The 27573-nt window shown below is 41.5% G+C and overlaps 1 protein-coding gene across 1 annotated transcript; it reads right to left on the minus strand.

Annotated features, from left to right (window-relative positions):
- Positions 1-4391: 4391 nt before the first annotated feature.
- Positions 4392-25412, minus strand: LOC142658968 (carbonic anhydrase 7-like). The gene is made up of 8 exons (XM_075834573.1): positions 25355-25412; positions 24090-24119; positions 22633-22797; positions 21707-21858; positions 9591-9683; positions 9135-9198; positions 7543-7697; positions 4392-4514 (listed from the first exon to the last, which is right to left on the minus strand). The coding sequence occupies exons 1-8, from the start codon at positions 25410-25412 to the stop codon at positions 4392-4394; spliced, it is 840 nt and encodes a 279-aa protein (XP_075690688.1).
- Between the last annotated feature and the right edge of the window lie 2161 nt (positions 25413-27573).

The raw sequence follows: 27573 nt of genomic DNA on the forward strand, positions 1-27573 counted from the left end.
GTATGCCAGTCCTATACAGCAAACATTCTCCACATGTGGTTGGAGAGCTGGTATCACTCCGGAAACTTTTACAGCTTCCTACAACTCTCGTCAGTTTTGGGTGGTCTTGGGCACAACTGTCAGGTGCCACGTCTTAATCTGAATGTAAAAACTTTTTTTTATAACATATTTACAATGTTTCTTTTACCAAGATAGGTGCAGTCATACTATGATCAAAAAATCTATGTGCCTGTCAGGTAAAATAATCACATTTTCTGGAAGTAGTTTGTGCGGTGCTAAGAAGACTCCAGTATTATACACTGTACCAGCTTTGAATCATAATCTAATCGTAGCTTAGAGGGGAAATTCCAGGCCCCAATAACTATCCTGCTCTTGCCCGTGAAATAAATGAACTCCGTTGATTTATATCCTGCATGTCACATTTTGCAATGAACGTTTCTTTTATAGTGTACATTTGTCCATTAGATGCCCACTAGATGTCAGTATAATAAAACTATTATCTCATTTTATTGCCAAGTAGAAGAATTTTTCCTGATAATGGCGCTCTAAAAGCAACATTTTGCATTGTTATAGGCACAAAAATTCCATGTATGTTTCAGATAAACAAAAATGAGCATCTGGAGGAAATTTCGAAGATGGACAAAGTTTGTTCTTTGGGTTACAGGGTTAGAGAACAACAATTTGTAATGAAAAGTAATATGCATATTGTGATAACTGCACGGTATAGAAAAAGTAATTACATCGTATCATAAGTAGAGTACAAAAAAAACAAATGTAAATGCAATACATCAAAAGACCCATCATTGGAGACATACAATTGCTTGAAGCTCCTGGATCACCCACCCAAAAGCCTTGAAAATGTAACATCACACACCGCAATATCCATATGTAATGTTAAAGTATAATATGTACAGTGAAGTAGCTCTGGAAAATGTTAGTTAATTTATTAGTGTTATCATTGTGTCCTCATGATAACACTTCTTGCTCTAATACTTCTGCCTTGTCATAGGGATATTGTCTGGAGCCACCATCCACAATAGTGTCTAATAATAACTAGCTGAATACTGGCGGCTATGTGCATATGTGTACAGATTAGTGCAGCTTTTATTATTTTTAGCGCAATTTAAGAGATTTAAGTTCTGATTTGTTGCTATGGTCAACAAGGCCAATTTTTTTAGAAGGTTTTCAGAAAAGAGAACCATAGTGTAGCTGTGACTTGGCTGATCATAGTGAAAGGACTGACAGGAAGTGTTGCCATAGTGGCACAGGAGCTGCAGGCTTCAACCATGGCATGTAATAAGCTGTTATAAATGACTTACATGTTTTTAAGTAATGTGACCAGGATCACAAGGTACAGATACCACTACACCAAGCAGACACACAATTCTATCAAAATATTTTTTTTTATTAGTAGTGTTAATCAATTTATTTCCTTTCTGAATGGATATCTTGCCATGCAAGTTCTGAATGATGGATAATCTTTAATTCATAGCCAAAATAATTCTGATTGAAAATGTGTATTTGCCCACATGAAACATTCTCGGTTGATTGTTTTTCAATTCTACAATTCTAGAAACAACTAGGAAAATGTTGACATGTGTCCAATTAACTTTCCAATCAATAACACAGATTTCCATAGACATGAGTCCCTATTATAAGTTAACAGTACAAGTGTGATCAGTTATTGTCTGTTCACACCCACAAGTTATGCCCCTTCATTTCAATTGTGTTTTCTAAAGCAAAAGACATTCAGAAACAGACATCATGACTGATCCCTTTGATTTTAAAAAATAAAAAATCAACTGTTCATCGTTGAAATCCCACCCAGAGGTTGCTGCTTATTCCAGACACCTCATTCCAGGACAGTAGGTAAATGTGACAGCTCTTTCCTATGTTGGTATTATTTGAGCACTGTGTTGCAGTATTTATTCATTATATGGCTGTGTTACATAGACACTGCACAGTCATTTTTGTTAGTGTATGTTAGTAGAGCCACTGTAAAGCATTGTTATTTAGGCATTATGTGGCACTATTATTTTGGCACCATATTTAATGACACTGGTAATTGTAACGACTATGGCCGCGGTCTGTCGTTCTAACTTACCCCGACCGTGGCCATGGACGTCCTGCTGCTGTGCTGCGTTGTCCCCCTGTGAGGCGCCGACACTCACTTCCGGGCTTCGAGCCTGTCTCCCGGAGGGTGCGCGCGCTCGTGCCCGCTCTTAAAGGGCCAGCGCGCACACATATAAAATTATCACCATCATCAACTCATGAATTCCAGGACTATAAGAAGGTCACCGCCCTTCTTATCCTCGCCTGAGCGTTGTTGTTGTTTCCCAAAGTCTGTCTTGCAAATGGTGTCCTAAGTGACTTCAAGCTTCCCAGTGTTCCCCGTACCTGTATCCTGTTTCCCGTGCTATCCAGTACCATCCTGGTCTACTGCCGTGCTGAGCTGTTGTCGTGTTTTGCTGCATCTCCACGCCTGTTCTACTATTCCACGCCTGACATCTACCTGTTGCCTGGTCCCAGCCGAGCCTGCCTTGCTACTGTCTACATTGCCTCAGGTACCCTTTCTGGACTATAGACTCTGTACCATACCTGTTTGGCCAGCTGCCATCCCGCTACGCAGTACGGCCCAGTGGATCCACACCCGCCTCGTGACAATAATAAAACACTGTATGGTATACTTTTATGTACACTATATGACCGTATAATTTAATTATTACAAAGTACTGCACAATTAAACACAACACCAGTCCGGATGATGACTGACATGCAGTGGCATCGCTAGCATAGGGCATCCTATGACCAGATTTTTGGCCCGGTGTCCCGGATCCCCAGGCAACTGCCACATTCAACTGAAATACTATGGTGGAGCAGGAAGCTATCAGCTCCCTGCTCCACCATCCGTTAGGCTACTGGCCATGTTAGGCCTGCAGCCTATAAGATGCTCAACAGGATCCCTGTGCAGGCCAGCCCGATGAAGTCACTGTATCGCACCAGGCTGCGCAATAGTCCTGGACAAGACAATCGACACAGAGGCAGCACTTCCAAAGAAAATGGCTTTAATCACCCGTGCAACATTTCAGTCCAACAGGACCTTTCTCATGCTTGAGAAAGTTCCTGTTGGACTGAAACGTCGGAGCGGGGGATTAAAGCCATTTTGTTTGGAAGTGCTACCTCTGTGTCTATTGTCTTGTCCAGTATCTAGCACTGTGGACCAGGTCCTGTTAAGGAGTGCACCCACACTGGGTCCAGTGCTGTGGAATCCTTTTCTTTTGTGCGCAATGGTCCCGTCTCGGCGTATTATAGGCTGCAGGCCTAAAGTGGCTGAGGAGATTGTGCAGCTCCATCCATCGTGAGAACAGGGCTAGGATTTTTATTTGTTTGGGGTGCACTATTTCCTAATGGAGGGTGTGTGGCACTATAAGGGGCACTGTGGCGCTATCTACATGTCAGGTGTGTGGCAATATCTACAGGGGGCACTGTAGAACTATCTACAGGGGTTGTGTGGCACTATCTACAGGGGGTGGCATTATCTACAGGGGGTGTGTGACTATCTACAGGGGGCACTGTGGCATTATCTACAGTGGGCACTGTGGCACTATCAAACGGGTGTGGCACTATCTACAAGGGGCACTGTGTGTGGCCCTATCTACAGGGTGGACTGTGTTTGGCCCTATATACTGGGGCACTGTGTGGTACTATCTACAGGGGGCACTGTGTGTGGCACTATCTACAGGAGGCACTGTGTGGCACTATATAGGGGGTGCGACTCTATATACAGGGGGCACGGTGTAGCACTCTTTACAGGTATCTTTGATTAGGGCCACTAAACATAACTTTGCTTGGAGCCCCAGAAATTCCAAATCTGCCCCCGAGGGTACGTACAAGGATACTGACTGCTGGTGCCCTGTATCTAAGCCTATTATGTGCGATACTTACTGTTGGGGCCCTTGATCTAAGCCTATCAAGTGTGATACGGTTGCTGAACCACTGTATCTAAGCCTATCATATGTGATACTGTCTGAGGAGCCGCTGTATCTAAGCCTATTGTGTGATTCGGTCTGCTGCGCTGCTGTATCTAATCCTATCGTGTGTGATACTGACTGCTGACACAATGTATCTAATTCTATCCAGTGGTGTAGCTATAGGGGTCGTAGTCTTATACATATGCCGTCCCTAGTATAGATAGATAGATTTAATTTTTTAGGGGGAGAAAACATATGTCTTGGGGCTTGTGCCCCTGATCTTTCAAGACCCTAGCATCGCCCCTGCTGACATGTAAAGATTGCAAAACTATTAGTTCTACATAAAAAGTCTACACCAATGTTGTTGTCAAGTTGTTGTTTTTTTATTACCACTTTGAAACGGTACAAAAAAACACATAATTAATGGTACTTATACACTATCCTTCCGTTAAGTGACTGGGCTGGCCTAAAGTTGTTCACCATCGGGACTTGCTCCTCAGAGTCGCTTGATGTAAAGTACAGCGAAGAAACAATTGCTTCGTACTATAGGAATAAAGTAGAAAATATTAAACAATTATGTTATTTATTCTTACTTAGAGGCTTATGTAAAATTATTCAGCTCCAAAAATATTATATGTTTTTCTTAGTAAATACGATGCTAACAGCTTTGGTTTTTAAAGGAATTTTCAACATATCTTACTTTCTGGCATTTTGCTTATACATAGATGGGCTCCAGAAATGGCCAAATTAGAGGCCGAACGGGTCCAGCCCTGTACCAAGAGCCAGGATCCATTCATTCAGTGCATCGATTCCAAACTATGCCACAGATTTTACTTCATAAAATGTCAGAACACAATGCTGTGAAAAGTATATTTCCCGTTCCATTTTTCTGCCTCTTCTGTAATCTGTTCTGTGTGGCATAGAGTAAAGCTTTGAGGAGACTACGTCACTAGCATGGTATGGCCCCACTACAGGAAAGTTCAGATTAAAGAGGGCTCGCTGCAATCAAACCCGTTGCCTTCAACTTTTTTCAGTTGGTTGAGTCGGTAATTTAGGGGGCAGTTACTTTTTATCATAGGTGTTAGATGACTTTGTTACTTTAAAGGGGTTGCCCTAGCGTAAGAGTGTGGGGAGGGTCTCCATTTTAAAGGTGTTCATTTGACTATATGCCAAAGATTGGTCTGTTTGATTTGATGCATTGTGTCTTTAAATCTGTTTTTCTCCACTAAGTGTGGTATCCTGATGACAAGATCTATATACATGTTCCTATGTTGTGTTTTTTGCACTCTTACGTTTGTAGTTTGTGGCAGGGACAGGCAACTGATGGTCGGCTAGATGGTTGTATCTTAATTGCTTTGGTGTCGGGAGAAATGGCCCAGATGCCATCTAATTCCTTGCTGTGCCATAAAAAGGTAGCAAGGACTACGCTGCATCTTGATGCTGGTGGCATTACTTACCCTATAAAAGGCAGTTGTTGCTGTTTAGTGCGCGGGCAAAGCCCTTTAGAATAAGTGCCGTGTGACAAAGCTGCTGTTGGGTGAAAGTGGCACAAGCGTTGGGCCTGAGTCTTTGTGGTCCAGAATCACCGTAGGTGACATGCAGTGGCCTCCCCATGTGTGTGCGGTGCATCGCTGTGGTTGGTGGGTGAAGGGCAGGAGCTTCCCCACGTCTCTTACGTTGATACAACCCTGTTATGCTGATGTGCTTTACCTCGCTTTATACTGTGGGGATATGTTGCTGTTCTCTTTTGGAATATTATCAATATGTGTTTTACGTATTCCTTCAATAAAAAAAGATTGAAACATAAAGAGGAGGTACCGCTGTATAAGGGAGCCGTGCCCTTAGCTATGGCGGAAAATAGAAAAGAAGAACGGGTATTTCTCTGGCGCTGCCGACTGGAGTGTCATCTGTGAAGATTAGGATCCATTCGTCTCATGGATAGAGTGGAATTCAGTTTCCTGTAGCAGACACCACCTGAGCGTGCAAGTGCCCTTTGTTAGGTGTTTCGTTCATAGCAGTTTCCCTGGAGGAACAACAATCATCATCTATGACACGCCAGTCGGCAGCGTCAGAGAAATAACCGTTCTTCTTTTCTATTTTTCTCCATTCCAATATTGACGCTTCCTGCTAAGCTCTCAAACCGGGTCCCAGGCTGCAACCGAACTCAATCACCACTACACCTTCGAGGTATCCTGGATATTGCTCTACTGGATGTTATGCTTCCTAGCATAACTGCAAAAGGTTAGCATAACTTGAACCCAGTACACACTCATATTTGTACCATTTCATGCACTATTGTGCGCTTTGCTTTTTCTGTCATTTGTCTAGTGCCCTTAGCTATGTCCTGTGAAAGAGTGAGACAGCCAGTCATTATACACCGGCCTATACCGTGTGCAACCTGTACTTAGGAGACTGAGAGGCCCCTCGTTGAGCGTGTAGCGTGGGGGACACATGGGATCACTTTGCCCCCCTCCCCCCCGCCTTTGCCTGTCTTTTCCTTTCTATTTCTTCTTTTGCTGTCTTCCCACCTTTATTGTGTTGTTTGATGGTCTGTTCCGCACCCCTCATTGGGGTGCGGGTTGGTACTTACCTATCTCGAAGTTTCCACAGGCAGATGTTGGCAACAGTCTAGGGATTGGTGGCATCAGCTGAGCGGCGGCAAAATCTTGGCGATATAAGCCCTGCAGTCTGGTCCGGATAGCAGTTAGTCTAGAAGAAGTCTTTGGAAGCAGCCCGCCCTCCCTCTCTCCCTTCATTTTAAGATGAAGCTTTGTCGCAGTGTTTATTAGTGGGTTGTCGCTCAGCTATCGCTGGGTGGACAAGTGAATTTTTTTTATATTGGACATTTTATTCTTGGACACTATTTATTTGTTTATTAAATTATGCAAGTTGGCTTTCAATCATTTTATTGAAGTATTTTATATGTTACCCATAATAAAACACCGCAGCCTTTTATTTCCAATTATTCTGGTGTATTGTCTTTTATTCAAGGTGTTTTGGAGGTGGCGTATGTGATCCCATGTGCCTCTCAAGACTGAGAAGTGTTTATTTTCTGCTGTGGTCATGTTTGGTGTTAGCACCGGCCCGAGTACATGGGGGAGATGTATCAAAACCGGTGCAAAGGAAAAATGGAGTAGTTGTCCATGGCAACTAATCAGGTCTCTGCTTTCCTTTTCCAAATTACCTCTGCAAAATGAAAGTTAGAATTTTCACTTCTACGGACTGGTTTTAATGAATGTGCTCTTTTTATTTTTGCCACTACTCCTGGTCTCCATAGCATCTTTCTGCGACAACCCAACCCAGGCTTCACACCATCCAGGCAGCGTTCTTACACTCTTTAGACAACCCCTGTCCTCACATCCTATCAGGGTATATAGAAACAATAGAGAGGAGTTCCCAGATATTGTAGGTAGCCCGCTCTGTTAGAGTCGCTGCCAAGTTACTCCCAACCTTGAGGACCTGGCACGTCTGTGCTTTACTCGGATGCCTATTGGTTTGAGTAGGAATCATGTTATTCAATACTAGGAGACATCTGTAGATACAAAGAATCTAGTTGTACACGCAACCTTACCTGAGACCTGTCAAGCTGTAGAGGTGAGCTTATAACATGCCAGGCTACGTTCTCTGAACATGGTGGGGTTGTGAGGGACCCCTTGTACTTATAATATTTGTATACACTGCGAGGGAGCATTTTAGTTAAATTGATATCAAAAGTTGCCACCTCTCCTAGAAAACAGAACAAAATATAAAGTTAATAACATACAAATATTTGATTAAGATAATTCAGTTATAAACCTAAAAGGATATTGCTATATAAACCAATAATGTATGGCAAGATACAAACAAGTGAGCGTCTATCGCACATGCACCAGCATACTGACAAAATGACGTCATGTGAGCAGCCACGTGTTATGTGTGGTGTCATCCACAGAGTGTGAACAAAAGGGCTAATTCGACCTCATGGTCATCTACAATAACGACCTTTTAGCTTATATATTTGTAAGCAGGGTGCTTGGGTAAACGCACCAACAGGTATGGCACGGGAAATATGGCAGGCTGAGGCAAGATTTAATTGCAGCACAACTTTACTGTACATATCATATGCACTTCACTCCACAGGAAGCACAAATTCTTCCATATTGCATTAAAAACGCAATCCATACAGTTCTCACGTGACACTACTAGTGACCTTAATGGCGCTCTCTCCATTTCTACTGGCGGCAATGCGACTCCTCTCCGGCATTCCCTATTGTCTGAGACCCCAGCGTGACCCAGACTGCACTATGTCGCATGGAGTCTCCTGCATAACTTTTCGCCGCAGTTAACTGCACCCAAGTCTGTGCCTGGGGAGGCCTCAGGCAACTCTGACCAAGCAGCACCGAGCAAAGTACCAGTCTATTGACTCTCACCACACTGTTACTTCGGTACCGCTCACAGGCCTCGTTGTCTCATGCCGCTGTCGTCACCCAGGACTCTGCTGTCTCTAGACTTCAACACACTGTCCTCCTCCACCACTGTAGCCTAGGAAGCTATCCCCAGCTAAGGAATCTGCCATTGCATAAAAGGAAACTCCCTCTCCTCAAGGCCCCACATACTTAGGCTTGCTTGTCGGGCCACAGTTACTCTCTTGCGCACTCCCAGCAGGGGGAATCCACACCACACAAGGCGCTACTGGGCTACACTCTTGCACCGGGTTTACTTTGGCCTCTACTTCTACAGGAGGGAGACTCCCTCTCTCCCTACACACTCTTTCTCCAGCAGCCCTGAAGATGTGTACATTGCCTCAGCATAGGGCATGTGGGAACGGATTGTCTTTATGAGACAACCCCTTAAAACTGACTCAAACTACTTGACACAGTATATTCCAAACACAGGCACACACAAAGCTAGTTAGGATGTCTTGTTAATATATATATATATATATATATATATATATATATATATTAATGTTAACGTCTTCCACAGCCCACAATTACTGGGATTACTGTCACATTACTGGGCCCCTATCTCATTTGCAAACAAGTAGCTGGGCAGCAAGGGACTCGCATCTTGCACATGGGCGCCACTATTCTTGTACGAAGGGAGGTAGTAGGAGGATTTTCGTGGTTTTTTTAAGTGAATTTCCCTTTAACAGAAGCCGTATTTGAGGGTAAACAATCTTACCTTTGTTGGCAACCTGAGGGAGGACACTGATTAAGTTGTCAAGAGCTCCATTTTTTTCACCAATCTAAAAAATGTATTACATTTTTTTATATAATATAGATGGTACACACACACACACACACACACACACACACACACACACATTATAAACTACTCTCACACACTTGTCACCTAAAATCTTCAAAATCTTTAAAGAGAAAACGAAATCGCATCAAAAATTAAGTTAATTTTAATTAAAGGGGTGATCTCTGTACAGATATTTATATACTTTTGCTAGAGTATGCCATCAATGTCCGATCAGTGGGTATCCAACTGCTGTGACCCTGACAATATGAAAGCACCAAGCCACATAGTCTTCTGTCCAGAGGATATAGGTTATTTTTTAATTAAATTATGCTCCTAAATGTACTATTTTGCAGCTTTCTATGACTCCTTTATTTATTTAGTAGTCCTTACTTTAAAAAGTTCTCCAACCACAGCCAGGCCATCTGGTTTTGTTTTTGCCTCTGCTAGATCCTCATATTTTGTATTGTAGAACACAAAGTGAACCTAGAAGAAAAAAAAATTTATATAAGAAATAAAAGATAACATCACCATAACCTTGATGAGGAAAAACTCCTTTACTATGCCACCTGACAGGTGCCAGATTATCACATATCCAGGCAGGGCCGCTTCTGCCGTGAGGCGAGATGAGCCTCTTGCCTCAGGCGGCCTGCTGCCTCTCTGAGGGACGGCCGTGCCATCGAAACCAACATCCACCACCCGCCGCTCCCTCCTGCACTACAATTGTATCTGTATCTATAGAGCACAGATACAATTGAATAATTCGAGAGGCGCTGGCAGGGCAAGGAACATCAGTTCCTTGCCCTGCCATACAACGCCTTTTTTTTTTTTTTTTTACTCGTTTTATTGAAAGAATTGTACAATACAAATGTCCATAGTACATAACAGAAAATAAACACATTTATGTAGTCATACAAATTTTGAACACAGATGCATAGTGGCTATGGTGGTATTTAACATGTCATAACCTAATAGATCACATAGTTAACCCTCAGTAATAACATCCCAGCGGGCAAAATACTTTTCCAGGCCAATTTGAGTTATTCCATACAAAATATAGAAATCCTATAAGTAACCAATCATGCAACATCCGTCCTCCTCAAGGTTGCAGCAACTGGTCCCTCAGGTCTGTGAATCTATGCGGAGTATACAGGGTACACGATGAATCACACCAAATCTGCCATATTTTATAAAATTTACCAATGCACCCTCTTTTCTTCATACAACGCCTTTCAATGATGCAGACGGCACGATGACGTCATCGCACTGCCTGCGTTGTTGCTTAAGAGCAGGTCTGGCTAGAAGTGGCCAGGCTTGCATCCAGGGGTGGGATCCGGCTGGTTCTCCCCAACCGGTTGTTCAAATTGGAGCCGGTTCCATATCCTTAGGACAGGGAACCAACTGAGCAGTTTTCCTAGCGCTGGCGAGGCAAGGGAACTGATAGTCCCCTGCCCCGCCATACGGCGCTTTACCTGTGATACAGGTGGCATGATGAGGTCATCGGGCCGGCCTGTGTCGTTCCGCTGGAGCAGGCCCGGTCAGAAAAGACCAGCCCTGCGTCTATGGAGGACGGCGTATAAATGGGGACAGTTGAGTATGTAAAATTTAATTGTTTTCAGTGCGCAGTGTGAGGGTCATTACTTACAGGAGGCTCTATGGGGGCCACATTCTACAAAGGCTCTATGTGAGGCATTATCTACAGGGGGCATTATCTACATGAGGTTTTATGGGGGGCACTATGTGCAGGAGGCTCTATGGGGTCACTATCTACAGGGGGCTCTATGGTGGCACTATCCACAAGGGGCTCTATGTGGGCCACTATGCACGGGGGGCTCTATGGGGCACTATCCACAGGATGCTCTATGGGGGGGCACTATCTACAGGGGGCTCTATGTGGGGCATTATATACAGAGGGCACTATCTACAGGGGGCTCTATAGGAGGCATTATCTACAGGGGGCTCTATGTGGGGCACTATCCACAGAGGCCTCTATGTGGGACACTATCTACAGGAGGCACTGTGTGTGGCACTATCATCAAGGGCAACTGTGCGTGGCACTATCTACAGGGGGCAATGTGTGTGTGTGTGTGTGTGTGTGTGTGTGTGTGTGTGTGTGTGTGTGTGTGTCCGTGTGTGTATGGTGCTTTAATTTACAGTGTGTGACACGATTGTATTCAGGGACACAGTATATGGTGCTATTATATTAAGATGTGTATCACCATGAAAATATTATGTTAGTTTATAGATGCAGAATTGTTTGAAAAGTGAGGAGCCAAGGACATCTTAGCGGCAAACTCTGCAGAAATGGATTGTGGTCAGGAGTAATTGTCATGGAGGTCTGTACCGGACCATACCTGTGAGCCACTGGATGTAAATGTTTATTCTCCCTCTGACTGCGTTTTATCAGTACTATAGACACTGTATGATCTGCAGCGAGATGATGGGTGTATCATTCTTTTTTGTGAAACAGCAACTCCTAGCATATCCTTACCATTGTTACAATGCCGTACAAACTTATATGGCAGGGGTTTAACTGTATTTGCACATGATCTATGTATTGAGCTCAAGTAGCGTAACTACCGCTGTAGCAGCCATAGTGGCTGCTACGGGGCCCCCCCCCCCATGCCCGGTGGCGCCACTAGCAGCCGCTATGGCTGCTACAGTGGTAGCGACGCATAGCAGTAGCAAAGGGTAGCGACACAATCAATAGTATCTGCTTCCTTATGACGCAGATAATATTGAACACTATGACGGCCATTGGCTACAAGACTTTCGGCCTGCAGCCTATCAGGCACAGGAATGTGATCCCTGTGCAGGCCCGGCATGATGAAATCACTAGATCACGCCGATCTACACAAGGATCCCGTCGCCATTGAGGAGGCTTGTGTAGAAGCTCCGTTCGTTGCGGGAACAGGACCTAGGTGAGTATAATTTTTTTTGTTTTATTTGTTTGGGGGTCACCGTCTACAGACGGGGGGTTGTATGGCAGTATCTACATGGGGGCTGTATGGCAGTATCTACAGGAAGGCTGTATGGCAGTATCTACAGGGGGGCTGTATGGCAGTATCTACAGGGGGGGCTGTATGGCAGTATCTACAGGGGGGCTATATGGCAGTATCTACAGGGGGGCTGTATGGCAGTATCTACAGGGGGTTATATAGCAGTATGAACAGGGGGCTGTATGGCAGTATCTACAGGGGGCTGTATGGCAGTATCTACAGTAGGGGGGTTGTATGGCAGTATCCACGGAGGGGCTGTATGGCACTATAGACAGTGGGGCTGTATGGCGCTATCGACAGGGGAGCTGTATGGTGCTATCTACAGGAAGCGCTGTATGGCGCTATCTACAGGGGGCAAAATGGAGGTTTGTCCTGCTCTTTCAGCACTATCTACAGTGGGGCTGTATGGTGCTATCTGAAGGGGGGCTGTATGGCGCTATCTACAGGTGGGGCTGTATGACACTCTACAGGGGGGCTGAATGGCGCTATCTACAAAGGGGAGGTTGGGCGCTATATACAGGTGGGCTGAATGGCGCTATCTACAGGGGAGTTGGGGGGCACTATCTACAAGGGGGGGCTGCATGGCACCGTCTACAAGGGAGGGCTGTAAAGCACTGTTTACAGGGGGGCTGTATAGCACTGTCTAGAGGGGGGCTGTATAGCACTGTCTACTGGGGGGCTGTATAGCATTGTCTACAGGGAGGCTGTATGGCACAATCTACAGGGGGTGCTGTATGGCAGAACCTATGGGGGGCACTATCTACAGGGGGACTGTGTGTGGCACCCAGGGGAGGGGGGGGCAGTCAAAAGTTTGCTATGGGGCAAAGTCTTTCCTAGTTACGCCCCTGCTGAGCTGTATTTGTGCTGGTACTATATATATATATATATATATATATATATATATATATATATATACTGAGCTTTGTTCTGGTACTGTATATATGTATTGAGCTTATTACTGGTGCTGTATTTAGGTACTGAGCTTAGTTCTGGTGCTGTATTTAGGTACTGAGCTTTGTTCTGGTGCTGTATTTCTGTACTGAGCTTGGTTCTGATGTTGTATTTATGGACTGAGCTTTGTTCTGGTACTGTACTTAGGTACTAAACTTTGTTCTGGTGCTGCATTTAGGTACTGAGCTTGGTTCTGATGCGGTATTTGTGTACTGAGCTTTGTTCTGGTGTTGTATTTATGGACTGAGCTTGGTACTGGTGCTGTGTTTAGGTACTGAGCTTGGTACTGATGCTGTATTTGTGTAATGAGCTTGGTTCTGGTGTTGTATTTATGTACTGAGCTTGGTTCTGGGGCTGTATATATGTATTGAGCTTGGTTCTGGAGCTGTAATTGTGTACTAAGCTTTGTTCCAGTGTTGTATATATGTACTGAGCTTGGTTCTGGTGCTGTATGTATGTATTGAGCTTTATTCTGTTAGTGTATATATGCACTGAGCTTTATTCTGGTACTGTATATATGTACTGAGCTTTCTCTGGCACTGTATTTAAGTTCTTAGCTTGGTTCTGACACTGTATATATGTTCTGAGCTTGGTTCTGGTATGGTAAATATGTACTGAGCTTTGTTCTGGTGCTGTATTTATCTATTGAGCTTGGTTCTGGTGTTGTATTTATGTACTAAGCTTTGTTCAGGTGGTGTATTTATGTACTGTGCTTGGTTCTGGTGCTGTTTTTATGTACTGAGCTTTGTGCTGTATTTAGGTACTGAGCTTTGTTCTGGTGCTGTATATATTTACTGCGCTTATTTATTTACTGGGCTTAGTTTTACTATCATATTTATGTAAGAAGCTGTGTTTTAGTACCGGAGAGGTTAGCTCTAGTTTTATACTTAGTTTTTGTGCTTGCCTCTGATATCGTATTTATATACTAAGGGGTACTGTATTTATGTACTGAGCTCGGTTTTGGTAACATATTTATTACTGCGCTACTTTCAGTGCATACACATAATATGCAAGCCTATGATGCTCAATGTGCAAAAATAGGTCTATAATGAATGAGTGTAATATAGTGAGTACAGGTAGATAGGTACAGTATGCCATTTAATTTCATATAAAGCCTATAGGTGTGGGGTACAATTAACACAACAATGTAGCAGAAAGAAGAATAACAATCTTTATTGAAAAAGTAACAGGATTAAAAAGATGAGTCATGTACAGCATGAGAATAAAACGTTCATCTGATGCCAGAGATACAAGTGCACCATGGGTAAATGAACACATATGTATGGTAATAGCAGCTGTGTTGAATATAGGGACCATACAAATGGGATTTGGAAGTTTAAACCAGACAAGACAGAGACTTGTACAGCACAAGTGAAAAAAATGAATGAATGAAATACATTAGTGAAATCTCTGTATGTCAGTACAGATCAGGTCCATAAATGAAGCAACACAAAAAGATAAATGTAGCTAATCACATACCCATGGTGATGTCTCAGGCAGGAGAGATCGTCAGACCCGACGCGCGTTTCGGCGGGATGCCTTCGTCCGGGGGTGGCGTCTCTCCAGCCAGGGTCACCCTTTTAAGACGTCATCTGTCCAATCGTGTGTATAACACAAGTGTGTTACATGAGACGGTAACGACGGCGTCATGTGCCAGGAATGAAGATGGTCGCTAAAGAACTTCCGGCCACGCGTCATCAGAGGAGGGCCGGGTCGCCGGCGGCTGACGCCGATGAGTCGTGCCCACTCCGATAAAGACGCGCCCACAGAAGGAAGCGAAACACCTCCCCCTGACACAAGCGCACAGGAGCAGTCTCCACAGGATACAAAGGTATTCTGTGTATGTAAACAGAACATTCGACTGGACAGATGCACAAGGAGAAAATCGGAATGATACCAGTACATTGCATATAAAGATTCCATTTGCAAATGGAATATTAATCTACAAATCTAGGACAAAGACCAAGACTATATCGAATATATGATGTGTATTACATCCACATATGTATATATATGTTAAAAATATATATTATAAAACGCATTATTGCAAATACTGCAACAAGGAAAGAAAGGAAAAAGAGGAGGGAAAAACCATATGTGCATATATAAATATATAATAAATATGGTGAGATGTGATGTGATATTTATTGGAATACATAAATAATAAATAATAAAAATAGATAAATAAATAAATAAATAAGTGAAACAGTTGATAATGTGTGTAAAAGAAAATATATATATATATATATTAAATGTGAAAGTGCAATAATTATATACATCAATAGATGATTGAAAAGTGTGTGTGCATAATGAGTATGGGAATATAATGAACTAAATATGTTTCATAAATATAAATGCTAAAAAACAATATATTGATAAAAACATACATATGAGTACATATTAGTGCAAATGTGCCAATACATATAAAATTAAATAAATATATATATCTCGCAAATATAAATACTAAAAAACAATGTAGTGATTGGAACAAAAAGTATATACAGTGCAAAAAATATACAGTATATATAAAATATAATGAGCTATATCTGACAATCGCTCATTATATCTAAAAACCTATAAAAATATATACACATAGAGCATACACATATATTATATCATATTTCAAATAGTGCATAGATACACAACATATCTCTGAAAAAAATCTCTCTTTAGTCTTCATGTAAAAATTCTTCCGACTCAGTTCTCTCCAATAAAGCCTAATTTATTAATTCTATAGTTGAAAAAAAGAAAGGGAGAAAATAATTAGATGTATATAGAGTTAAAACATACTTAAAAAAGACCCGCTGGAGGTCAACAATCAAAGAAACGGAGCGAAATTCAAGTTTTCATTTAATCCCCTAGGTCGTAATGTTCCCAGAGTCCAGATCCACTTAGACTCACATTTGGCTAGATTTTTCCCAATATCTCCTTTACGCATATTAGGTTTGATGCAGTCAATCCCTTTGATCTTCAATTTAGTAGAATCACATGAGTGGTGAGCTTTAAAATGTCTCGCAATTGGTTTCAAAGTCTCAATCATCTCTATTTCCTTCGCCATTTTGATGTCACGTACATGTTCCCTTACACGAATTTTTAGTTCCCTTGTAGTTAAACCAATGTATATCATAGGGCAGGGACACGTAGCATAATAGACGACTGCTTTGGTAGAGCATGTGATTGGGTATGTGATTTTGTAAGTATGCTCACCTGATACATCGGTAAAGGATGTCGCCTGCTCAATGTTGGGACAGGCAACACAGTGGCCACATGACTTGCATCCCCATTTCGGGCCTTTAGTGCCAAAGGGTAAACTATGGCTCTTATTCTGATAATGACTCCTGACCAAGAAATCTTTGAGGTTCTTGGACCGTCTCGCTGAAATACTTGGATATTTGGGGATGTGTTTGGCAATAGTAGGATCTGTCAACAAAATGGGCCAAAATTGTTTTAAAATTCTTTTCATCTGGTACCAGCGAGAATGGTATTCAGTGACAAATCTTACCTGTATCTGGGATTTATTTTTAAGTTTGGGAAACAGGAGAGTCTCTCTAGAGGTGTTCTTTGCACGATGGTATGCCTTTTTTATTAGGCGTTTGCTGTATCCACGTGCAAGAAAACGGTTGGTCAGGTCAAATGCTTGTTTTTCGAAATTTTCTGTTGAAGAACAGATCCGTCGAATTCTTAAAAATTGGCCTATAGGAACAGCCTGAACGGTCTGTATGGGATGAGAGGAAGAGGCAAGAAGGAGGGAGTTAACTGCAGTAGCCTTCCTAAATACATCAGATTGAAGGAAACCCTCTAGGTCTCTGGACAGCTTTACATCAAGGAAGTCTATTTGATATTTGTCGCACTTATACGTAAGTTTAATATTGAGATTGTTTCTATTTAAAACACCGATGAACTCCTCAAGTGATTCAGAGGTACCCTTCCAGATGAGGAGGATGTCATCTATGTACCTGGCCCAAAAGATGACCCGGTCCATAGAGACATCCTGCCCCCCCTGGAAGAGGTCCCTCTCCCACAGCCCCAGGAACAGGTTGGCATATGAAGGGGCACAAGCTGCCCCCATTGCCGTTCCCTGGAGCTGTAGATAGAAATTCTCATTAAATATAAAAAAGTTATGTGTCAGTGCGAACTCCAGTAATGTGATGATAAAATCCGAAAGCGTACTTTCCATACCTCCTGTGGTCAGAAAGAAGGAAACAGCCTTCAGACCATCGGAGTGACGGATACTAGTATAGAGCGACTCTACGTCGCATGCAACCAGAAGCATATCTTCCTCCACACTTATGCCATCTGTTTTTTGTAGGAGGTCTGCTGTATCACGAATATAAGATGGTAACAATTCTACAAAGCCTTTTAGATGGAAATCAATGAATTTACAAATATTCTCAGTCAGGTTACCCCTACCTGAAATTATAGGTCTTCCTGGTGGAATTTTTGGATCTTTATGAACTTTTGGAAGTAAATACAATGTTGATATCGTTGGTTCATTTGGAATCAATGCTTCATAGAGTTCCTTGATGATAACATTGTCCACCAGAGATTTTGTAAGGATTTTGTCCAAATCTGTTCTAAAAGAACAAAGAGGATTATATGTTAACTTTTTATAGCAGTTTTTCTGATGAAGTTGTCTATAGGCCTCTGTCTCATACATTGTGGATGGCCAAATTACAATGTTGCCGCCTTTGTCGGCTGCTTTAATTACCACATCCTTAAGTTTGGTTAATTTATTTAGACTCTGACGTTGGACACTGGACAAATTGTCATTATTGATGTTATTAGAGATTCTTTCAAATTCTTGACTCACCGATTTAACAAATGAGTCCACTGCTGGACACATTGACATTGCTGGGAATCTTTTCGATTTAATTCTTAGAGGTGGGGGAATTGTATCTGTTGGATCATGTTCTTGTTCTTTTAAGAGATCTTCCAGATCCCGCAAAGTCTGTTGTTCAGTGTCAGTGGGAAAGTTCACATCAAGTTCAGACCTATGGAAAAATTTCTTAAATATCAAAGACCTGCCAAAAATGTGCAGGTCTTTGATTGCAGAAAAAGTATCAAATTTAGCACATGGGGAAAAGGATAAGCCTTTTTCCAAAACCTCCAAATCAGAAGTGGTAAAGACATATTTAGATAAATTAATTACCTTGAGAGGATTGGAAACCTCATCCCTCTCCGGTTTCCTTTTGTTAGATGCCTGTCTATAGGTTGCTTTCCTTTTTTGCCTTGTCCCATATGTATGGTAAGGTCGTTGCTGTAACCCACCATCTGATTCGCTTTGGGACGATAGAGAAATTGTGGACATTGATCGATTGCGTTGTATTGGAGGTTGACTTCTTCTCCATTTGTATACTTTCTTTTGAGCATAATCGTTGGTATCACGTGAGAATTTTTTAGATTTCGTTTCTTTAATTTCTTTCTCCCACTCCCCGAATTGTTGTTCTAGTATGCGATTAAACACAGCAAGACCTTCTGATGTCATTCTTTGATTAAGATGACTTTGTACCTCATCAATCTCTGCATCCATCTAAACCAGTGTTGTTTGGTTTAAACCGACAAGTAACTCCATGAATTTAAATGACCCTTGGTCGCACACCTCCTCCCAGCGTGTAATGAACGTGACATCATCAATATGGAAGGACGGGAAGATCTGGACTCTGAGACCTCTGGGAATCAATTTTCGTTGTAGATAGTTCTCCAAGAATAACTTATTCCACCATATTTTCATACGGCGGTGGAGTAGCACTTTATATTTGTTTTGCATTTCGCTCACGTTTCCTTGACCATTAAAAACAACAAACTGGGAAGACTCATCACTAAAAACTTGATCCATTTGAGAACGCCAGATGCGTTCTCTGGCTTTGTGATCCATGGACCCTGTCGTACTTGAATCTGTGAAAACACAGTATACGTTAAGCAACAAAAACCTATTGGTACAAACAGGAAATGGTCTCGTCAAATTGAATGTAGATACATGAATGAAGTAAGAAACGAGATCCTCTGTAAAACCAAGTATATCTTGGTGCACCGACCCTCAACAACTAATATAAAGCCTATAGGTGTGGGGTACAATTAACACAACAATGTAGCAGAAAGAAGAATAACAATCTTTATTGAAAAAGTAACAGGATTAAAAAGATGAGTCATGTACAGCATGAGAATAAAACGTTCATCTGATGCCAGAGATACAAGTGCACCATGGGTAAATGAACACATATGTATGGTAATAGCAGCTGTGTTGAATATAGGGACCATACAAATGGGATTTGGAAGTTTAAACCAGACAAGACAGAGACTTGTACAGCACAAGTGAAAAAAATGAATGAATGAAATACATTAGTGAAATCTCTGTATGTCAGTACAGATCAGGTCCATAAATGAAGCAACACAAAAAGATTTAATTTCATGTATACACTGCAGATTTTATGCAGCATGTGATCAGGATTTTTATAAATCCTTTATGCTTGTATTAAACAGATATTCATAACCTGTGAACATAAAAATTATATTGTTTTTTTTCTTTGCTATCTGTCCTCTATCACCCTATGGGGCGCCGTTTCACTGCTTTGAACTTTTACAACGTTGTGAAATTCCACTTTACATGGAAATTCTATGCTAGAAATAAGCTTTTACACCAGGATAACAAGTTGGCCAGCGTTCTTAAAGATCGATGCGGCTTTTGTGACTAGTTTGAGCCATATTAACCAAATTTATTAAATTTTGGATTGGATAATATATAAAGAGCACAAAACATTATACTTCACACAGGAGGTTTTTTTTGGTGTTTTTTTAAACACATTATGTAATATTATAAATATGACTGTAAATACCATAAAGTCATAAATATTATGTCTTGAAATGTAAACCAGTAACATGAAAAATAAAAAAAAAATCAAACTAGTCTTGTGATGTCATTCTTTATATATATATATATATAAATAAATATTTATATCTAGCAGAAGCATAAAAATCTCCAGAGTTTTTTGCAGGCAGAAAAAAAATCTGCCTCAAAATTCCTTCGGGCATTTTGAGGCAGATTTTGACCTGCCTGCGCTTTTTCGCCGCATTTTTCTTGAAAAACGCTCAAAAACGAGCGTTCAATGGGAGGCCAGAGACGGAATCGCGGCAAGAAAGAACATGCTGCTTTTTGTCCCTGCAAGTGGCTAAGAGCTGACCGGGGGAAAAAATGCCTCTGCCCTCCATTGCCATAATTGTTTTGGAGCAAAATCCGACGCGGTTTCCGCGTCAAAATCAGCGCCAAAAAACTCAGTGTGAGCAGGGCCTAAAATAGCCAAAGGCAATTGGGACCTAGGCTCCTAACCACTCTTCTATTACCACTCTAGAACCACTCTAACCACTCTAGAACCACTCTTCTAGGCCTTAGGCAGGTAGTAGATCATGCTTAGGGCCCTCAAATAACTTATACAAGGGGACCATATTTTATCAAATCTTGAAATAGTAACCTCTTGCATAGTATTGAGTTTCTCAAATATCAGAATCTTAATCATAAGACCCTTGACTGTCACTATTGAAAGGAGGGGTCTTCTCTAATTCAGAGCTGCATGGATTCGGATGGACATCATCAGACTTTGAAGTAACATGTAGGTTGTATTAATAAGACCTTCGGTTTAACCCATAAAAAGGCATTGATCGCTGGAGAAAATAATAGCATTTTTCCAAGTACAGTCCCTGCTACATTAGTTATACTTTACTAAAATCGTCTGACTTTACGGTAGGTCCACCATATTTGAAGATGGGACCCTCTGTCCTGACATCCCCTAAGGCACACATCAGATACATTATAGTATATGGCATGTCTAACTGGCACTATGTAAATTCTGTGGAGACTTTTTTTTAGGAATGTCTTCATGAGAGTGACTTGCCAGCTGCCCTTACTAGCGGTGGTACAAATCTCTCTCCATTTATCAATTTCATATTCAATCTCTAGGTCAGATTCCCATTGGGACATAATTGATAATTTAGTGTTAGGAGGAATACCATTTAGCTGTGCATATAAAAAAGACAATAAACTTATTTTTTTTTAGCCCTATGTTAAAAGAGGGACTCCATTGGAGCTTATTCCAGTTTGGGTTTTTTTAATATAATTTTGCTAAGGACGCACAAAGTTTGCTATTTCCTTAAATAATATAATATTTGAGAGGATTTGCTATAACATATGTATTCTTTGTAGTCCTTAGTATCAGCCTATTGCACTAATTATTATGTCATCATGTGACTGTGCTGTCATTGGAAGTGTGAAACATTTTAAGTGTTCACTATCTATTAGCAAGTGCTGTTTGTGAGCTTGAAACGCGTAAGCATCAGCATTTTTACATGTACACCATTGTTATGTGTTTTTATTGCTTTTTCAATAAAGAGGACTTTTACCTTTAAATGTGCTGGAAAAAAATGCCAGATTACCAGACTTTCTGGACTATTGTTGGATAATGGATTAAAGGTATCAATCAGGTACACCATTTTCTATCTGTTTTGAGATTTTTAGGAAAAATAATAGGCTATTTATTACTTTCTATATTAATTGTGCCACTCACTTACCTCCAGTGGGTAGGCATTGCCATCAATGAGATGCTCTGACCCTTGATCAACAAACAATGGACGGCCAAAATGAAAGTGAAACCCAGCTAGCTGATAGATATCTTGAAGTCCAGCACCACTCAGAAGATGCAGTGAACTCAAGACCACCTCAACTGTAGGAACACAAAGAGCAGAATATAAAGATCTGGCTAGATGACTACTTTATATGCTAAAAAAAAATGTGCAATTCATAGTCGAAAGGACATTGCACCTGTCTCTTGCAACGTTACCAAAAATTAATGAGGCTACCAGTTTTGATCACTGTCGATTTTTTAGTTCTATCTTGCTTAAATGTTTTGGACATTTGGACAGTCCCATTTTATTAGAATGATCCCTCAACATTAAGCTGATCACAGCTCAGGACCCCCAGTGATCAGGTGTAGTTTGTGGGGGTGATCCATCAGCAACTTTTTTAAAATACCTGTAGCTTTGCGCAGTTTCGAAATCTCTGGCCAGTTCATGTCTATAGGGCCCTTTCATTATGGAAATCAGTCTGAGGTCAGACTTCCCCAATGTGATTTTCTCACATGTATCTATATGTCATAAAATCAGGGCCCCCTTAGCTACAGGAGAGGACAGTAATCCCATAAACGGAAGATATTGGTTATGGGGGCCAGGTGCAGGTTGTGCATCAAGGTCCAGGGGCTTCAAGGCATGAAATGAGCAGTTCTGGTCATGGTCATTAGTTACAAAAGTGGAGAACACAACATCTTCACTGATGACGGCTCAAAGTGCAGCCAGAACTGGAGGAATGAATGAATGTTCATGAGTCAAGCACATAAAACTTGCGGGTAAGGAGATCAGGAGAAAATAATCAGTGGAGTTACTTTGAAGACCTTAGTTAGAATTTCATATTTGAAAGAAAAATTTTGAGATGAGAACCTTACCTGTATGCCCATTGTTAGTTACAACAGCTGTGGAAGGCCCAGAGGAACTGGAAATCTGAATAGGTCCCAAACCACGATTATATTTGGTTTGTGAGGTTATAATATTGATGGGTGACTGGGAATATTGCTCACAGAATGGGTAATGCTCTGCCCATTTAGAGGGTTCTAACAAACACAAGATGGATACAAAGTCACTCACATGCTATGCTACAGTTAAAATACAATTTCTACAATATAATAACAAGCAAAAATAGACATCATATTAAAATCATTATCCTTTAAGGGACAACATGTGAAAACAATTCCGTAATATTAACTTCATAGTCAATTTGTCTTTTTTTCTGCGTGTCAAATTTGGAGGCCATAACAGGATTTTATCTACATAGAATCCTATGAAAAGATCTACAAAGGGGGATAAAGATTTCTAAAAAAAAAAAAAAAAGATCATATAGTTTTAAGTCCCTTTGAGACTCTCTTTTTCAAAGTGATACAGGTTTGTTAAAGATTTCCTCCAAATGGTATAATCCAGTCCTTCCATGTATATTAGTATAGTGTTTCCTACTGCATGACTGCAAGAATATGCACTTACAATGCCTGAAAACCATTGGATCAATCCAGGTGACTTCAAGGTGACCACCATCTTTGTCTCTTCGCTTAGGTTTCAGGGTAATGTCCTACTTCCCATCTTTAAATCCCAAAGAGTGCCCGCTCAGTTCAGGAATTCCACCCCACAACAAAAATGTAAAAATCCAGAAAGGCCTTCTTTTATGCAAATGTAAACTACACCCATTGTGCGGTTCAGATCACAGTGAAGACTGCTAAGTCCACATCTCGTTTTTTCTGACGTGCACATTTTGACATAAAAAAACCAGTGTCAAAACGAGTACTACAGCGTGCACATTGATTTCTATGGTCAGTACGGACCCCCTAATGGTGTAGTTTGAGCATACGTTTTGTTTGATTTAGCTCAAGAACAAAAAAAAGTATACGTTTTTAGAAGTAAGAACGGACACAAACGTATAAAAACGTATACTACAAAAAATGTAAGCGTTCGTTACAAATGCATACGTTTTTGTCACTTTAAAAACATATATGTCGTATACCACAAGCGTGTGCATAAAACGAGATGTGAACTTAGGGTATGTTCACACGCAGTGTTTTCAGGTGTATTTCGGGGCGTTTACATCTCGAAAAACTCCTGAAAAAACGGAAGCTTGATCGCCTACAAAAATCTGCCCATTGAAATCAATGGGAAAAACTGCATTTAGTTCATACGGGGAGTATGGATGCTAAGATAACGTGGTGGTCATCTTGATAGGGGGCTTCCTGTAAATGTTTTAGGGAAGACAGTGCTGCCGCCCTGTAAATGACTTAGGCACAAGAATTGGGGTCGGGGATTGTAATGTGCATCAACATATCACTGTTAGCTAGAAGAAATTATAGCATAATCTACATACCACATTCTGCGTGTTCATAGCACCAGTCCCCTGTTAGGAAAAATAAAAAAACTTTTTTTTGTTTCGTTTTTTAAATTATATCAGCTTTATAAATTGTCACAAAAAAGGCCATTATAACCCAGTGAGATTTAATTTTCTTACAGGCTTGCTAGAAATAAAATAGAATAAGTTGGGTAGTCCTAGCCTAAGGCTCAGCTCACACCTGTATATCTTTATAGTTAGTTGCTTCGACCTATTATTGTAAGAAATTTGATGGAATCTGATGTGTATATGGATCTTATTGTTTTTGAAGAGATTCGTTTAAGACGGAAAAAATTGTCCCATGGCATGGTCATCGACATCAATGGACGGTTAGATAGGAACAAAACAGCTTCATTGTTCCCATTTGGAAATTATTTATTTCATTTTTAAATATCCCCCTCCACCTGCCTGAAAGGTGTGAATGAAGCTCAAGAGTGTGTTACTGCCGCCACTCCCCGCCATCGTTTACTTAGCAGCTCTCGGCGGCTTTTAGTTCCTGGCCGACACCACTCCTCTTCTCTGGCCTCTGTTGCAAACGGCCTCCCACGCTGGCGCCGCTCTCCTTCTGGCTTGGCACCTGGGTCCTAGTGCGTGTGCGCTGGCTCTTCCAAAAGGGGCCAGTGTGGCCAAAAATTCATACCTAGAGCAATTTCTTGCCAGAGCAATTTAGTTCTCTAGTGTTCTATGTGTTCCTAGTTTATCTGCGTTTTCTATGTATATTGGATTTCCTGCGTTTTGACCTCAGCCTCTACCCTGGCCATCGGTGCCTGCCCTGGCCTTTTACCTTGTTACCCATGACAAACTATTGCCGCCTGCCCAGACAATTAGCTATATGGCTCATTTTGTATCTTGCAGCCTGCCATGAACTTCCGCTGCACATGACCACGCTATGTGTCTCAACACTTATTACGTTGGCCGTCACTAAGGAAAACTACTCTTGGGGTAGCGAGCAAAGTCCACTTCACATTGGTCAAAGGGTGAAGACCAGGGTTTCCCTTAGACTCCGCCCCCCCTTGGTGACAAGGTGGATTCCCACCACCCTCTCCTGGCCTCGTGACAGAAAAATCCCACGTCTCAGTGACAAAGTATGTGTAAAGGTGGGGGGATTTTCTTTTGGGGGGGGGAGCTAATGCCCTTTACTGACCAAAATGAACAGGTAAAGAATAATGTACTCCCAATATATAATAATATATCCATTAGAAAACTAGTGCTAAATGAATGTGAATGTATGACAGTGTCTTTACCTGTGGCATGGCATCCCAGGATAAGGTACAGCACCCCAACACACACTAGTTTGAGCATCTCCAAAGTCTTCTATGCCTATGAAATAAAAAGTGAAGTGTTTTTACTTCAAGAAATACGACCCTGTTCCTACCTACACATGTACCGGTAAAGGTATAAAAAAAATAGCAACAGATATCCTCCTTATCCTTGCTGCTATTTGGTTATAAAGTGAAAAAAAACAAAACATAAGTTATCTGATGATCGGCTATTCCCCTTAAATTCCCCTTAAATTCCCCATATCCCCATATAATTTGCATTGCTTGGATCAGCAGAGAACGCCTGTTTTCTTTCATGGGCTGGTTTGTCTCTGACTAGGATGTAGTAGAATCCAACTTCTCTAACTATAAGGTAAAATTTTGGGATTACCCCATTCTAATGTTTCCTTATGGAAAAAAAGTTCTGACCAAGTTGAGCAACATTGAGGTAGCAGTAATCCTGCAGTTTTAGCAACTCGGAGGCCGCACTTTGGAGCCCTAGCCTAAACCTCATGCGCACGATCGTAGCCATGTGCACGGCCGTGATTTTCGGGTCGGCCGGCCACGGAGTGTCAGCCGCGAGCCGCCCGCAAATCGCGGGCTGTGCACATGGCCATGGCCATTATTTTCAATGAGCCCGGACCGCAGAACACGGCCGTAATAAGGCTTGCCCATTCTTTCTGCGGTCCAGGCTCCGGAGCCATGCACGGACCGTGAAAACCACGGTCATGTGCATGGCCCCATAGGAATGAATGGGGCCGCAATTCTCCCGTGGATTTTTGGGGGAATTGCGGCCGCAAAAGCACACTCGTGTGCACGGGGCCTTACTGACACCAAGCAAAAGTAAAATAAGCCTCACCACCACTAAAACCCAACATTTTTTAGTCCCACCCTAAAGTATATGAGGCATATTAATGGAAATACACTAGTTTTCTGGTGTCATTTTATTGATAAAAATGGTGTTCATGTCGAAAGCCATATTTATGCAGACCCCTGCCACTTTCTTCAACAACTACGACATTCTCATAGTTAATGGGAAAAGAGCGTTGTGGCTTTCAGGTAGCACTGTATGCAACAGATTTACAAAAGTTTTTAGGCTCTGTTCACATGTAGTGGCATGCTGCGCTATTTCTGCGGTAAAGGGAGGGACACACTCACGGACACCTGACTTAACCCATTAAGGTCAATGGGTTCCGTCAGGCGCCTTTAGTGTCCGTGCTGCAGAGGCTCCTGTATTTTAGTTTTTTTTGATCTTCTGTTCCTATGATGGAACTGAAAAACTTAGAGCAGATGTGAACGAAGCCTTAACCACTTTTCCATGTGGATTAGTGTTGGTTAATTCCGCCAGAAGTTTAGTAGCTGTGCTATATTCCTCAGTCATCGCTGCACTCTTATTAAAAAAAAACACATTCACATGCATTGTACTGTACTTTCCGTGCTGAAAATGTGCAGCTAATCTGCCATGTGTGAAGATTGCCATATGATCATAACTCAGAACTTGGACTTGGAAATCTGCTATGTGTGAAGATTGCCATATGATCATAACTCAGAACTTGGAAATCTGCTATGCAGTATGTTAAGGAGACATATTTCGTTTTACTGGCTAAGGAGACTTCAGAAGCAGACCTGGGATATATTACACTTGGTAAGGCTGTGTTCACATGATGTTTGCATAAAACAAACATATCCATAGGGCTCCATTGGCACGACGTATGCATCTGAATATCTTTTTATTTTATTTTATAGAATTGTAGACTAAGTTATTCCATAGAGAAGCATCCAGGTAAAAAAAAGTACCACGGTATAAGGTTTTGTTTTTTTACAATGTGTGACATATGCCACTTTTTTCCTGTACTTCAGCATATGTCGGAGCCGTTCGTTATAAAAAAAACATTGTGAAATACTCCCCTCCGACGGAAGGCTCTGATGTGATGTGAATAGAGCCTAAGTGCTTTCTGGGTCTGTGAGACCACTAAAAAGACAATGTATTTACTATTTATGTGGGCACAGAATGGCACAATTTGGCCTCATGTGGCCACGGTAACCATGCCTATGCTAGAAACCTGCTTTCTGGATTAAATGCATTTCGCTGTATTTTTTTTTTCATAGTAACAAAATATAGCGCATTATACAATTGAAAATAGGTCTGTCCCCAATCTTATTGAAAGATGAACAGGAAATTATTAAGTTAAACACATGCAGAA

Source organism: Rhinoderma darwinii, chromosome 8 (genome assembly GCF_050947455.1).
Source record: "Rhinoderma darwinii isolate aRhiDar2 chromosome 8, aRhiDar2.hap1, whole genome shotgun sequence".
Taxonomy (NCBI): domain Eukaryota; kingdom Metazoa; phylum Chordata; class Amphibia; order Anura; family Rhinodermatidae; genus Rhinoderma; species Rhinoderma darwinii.

Excerpts from the sequence above, each read along its gene's own strand:
- LOC142658968 (XM_075834573.1), bottom strand. The coding sequence starts at position 25,412 with ATGCTCAAACTAGTGTGTGTTGGGGTGCTGTACCTTATCCTGGGATGC. Across the intron at positions 24,120-25,354 it reads CCTGGGATGCCATGCCACAG|GGGACTGGTGCTATGAACAC; the intron begins GTAAAGACACTG and ends TTTTCCTAACAG. Across the intron at positions 4,515-7,542 it reads TACAGCTTGACAGGTCTCAG|TACGAAGCAATTGTTTCTTC; the intron begins GTAAGGTTGCGT and ends TTATTCCTATAG.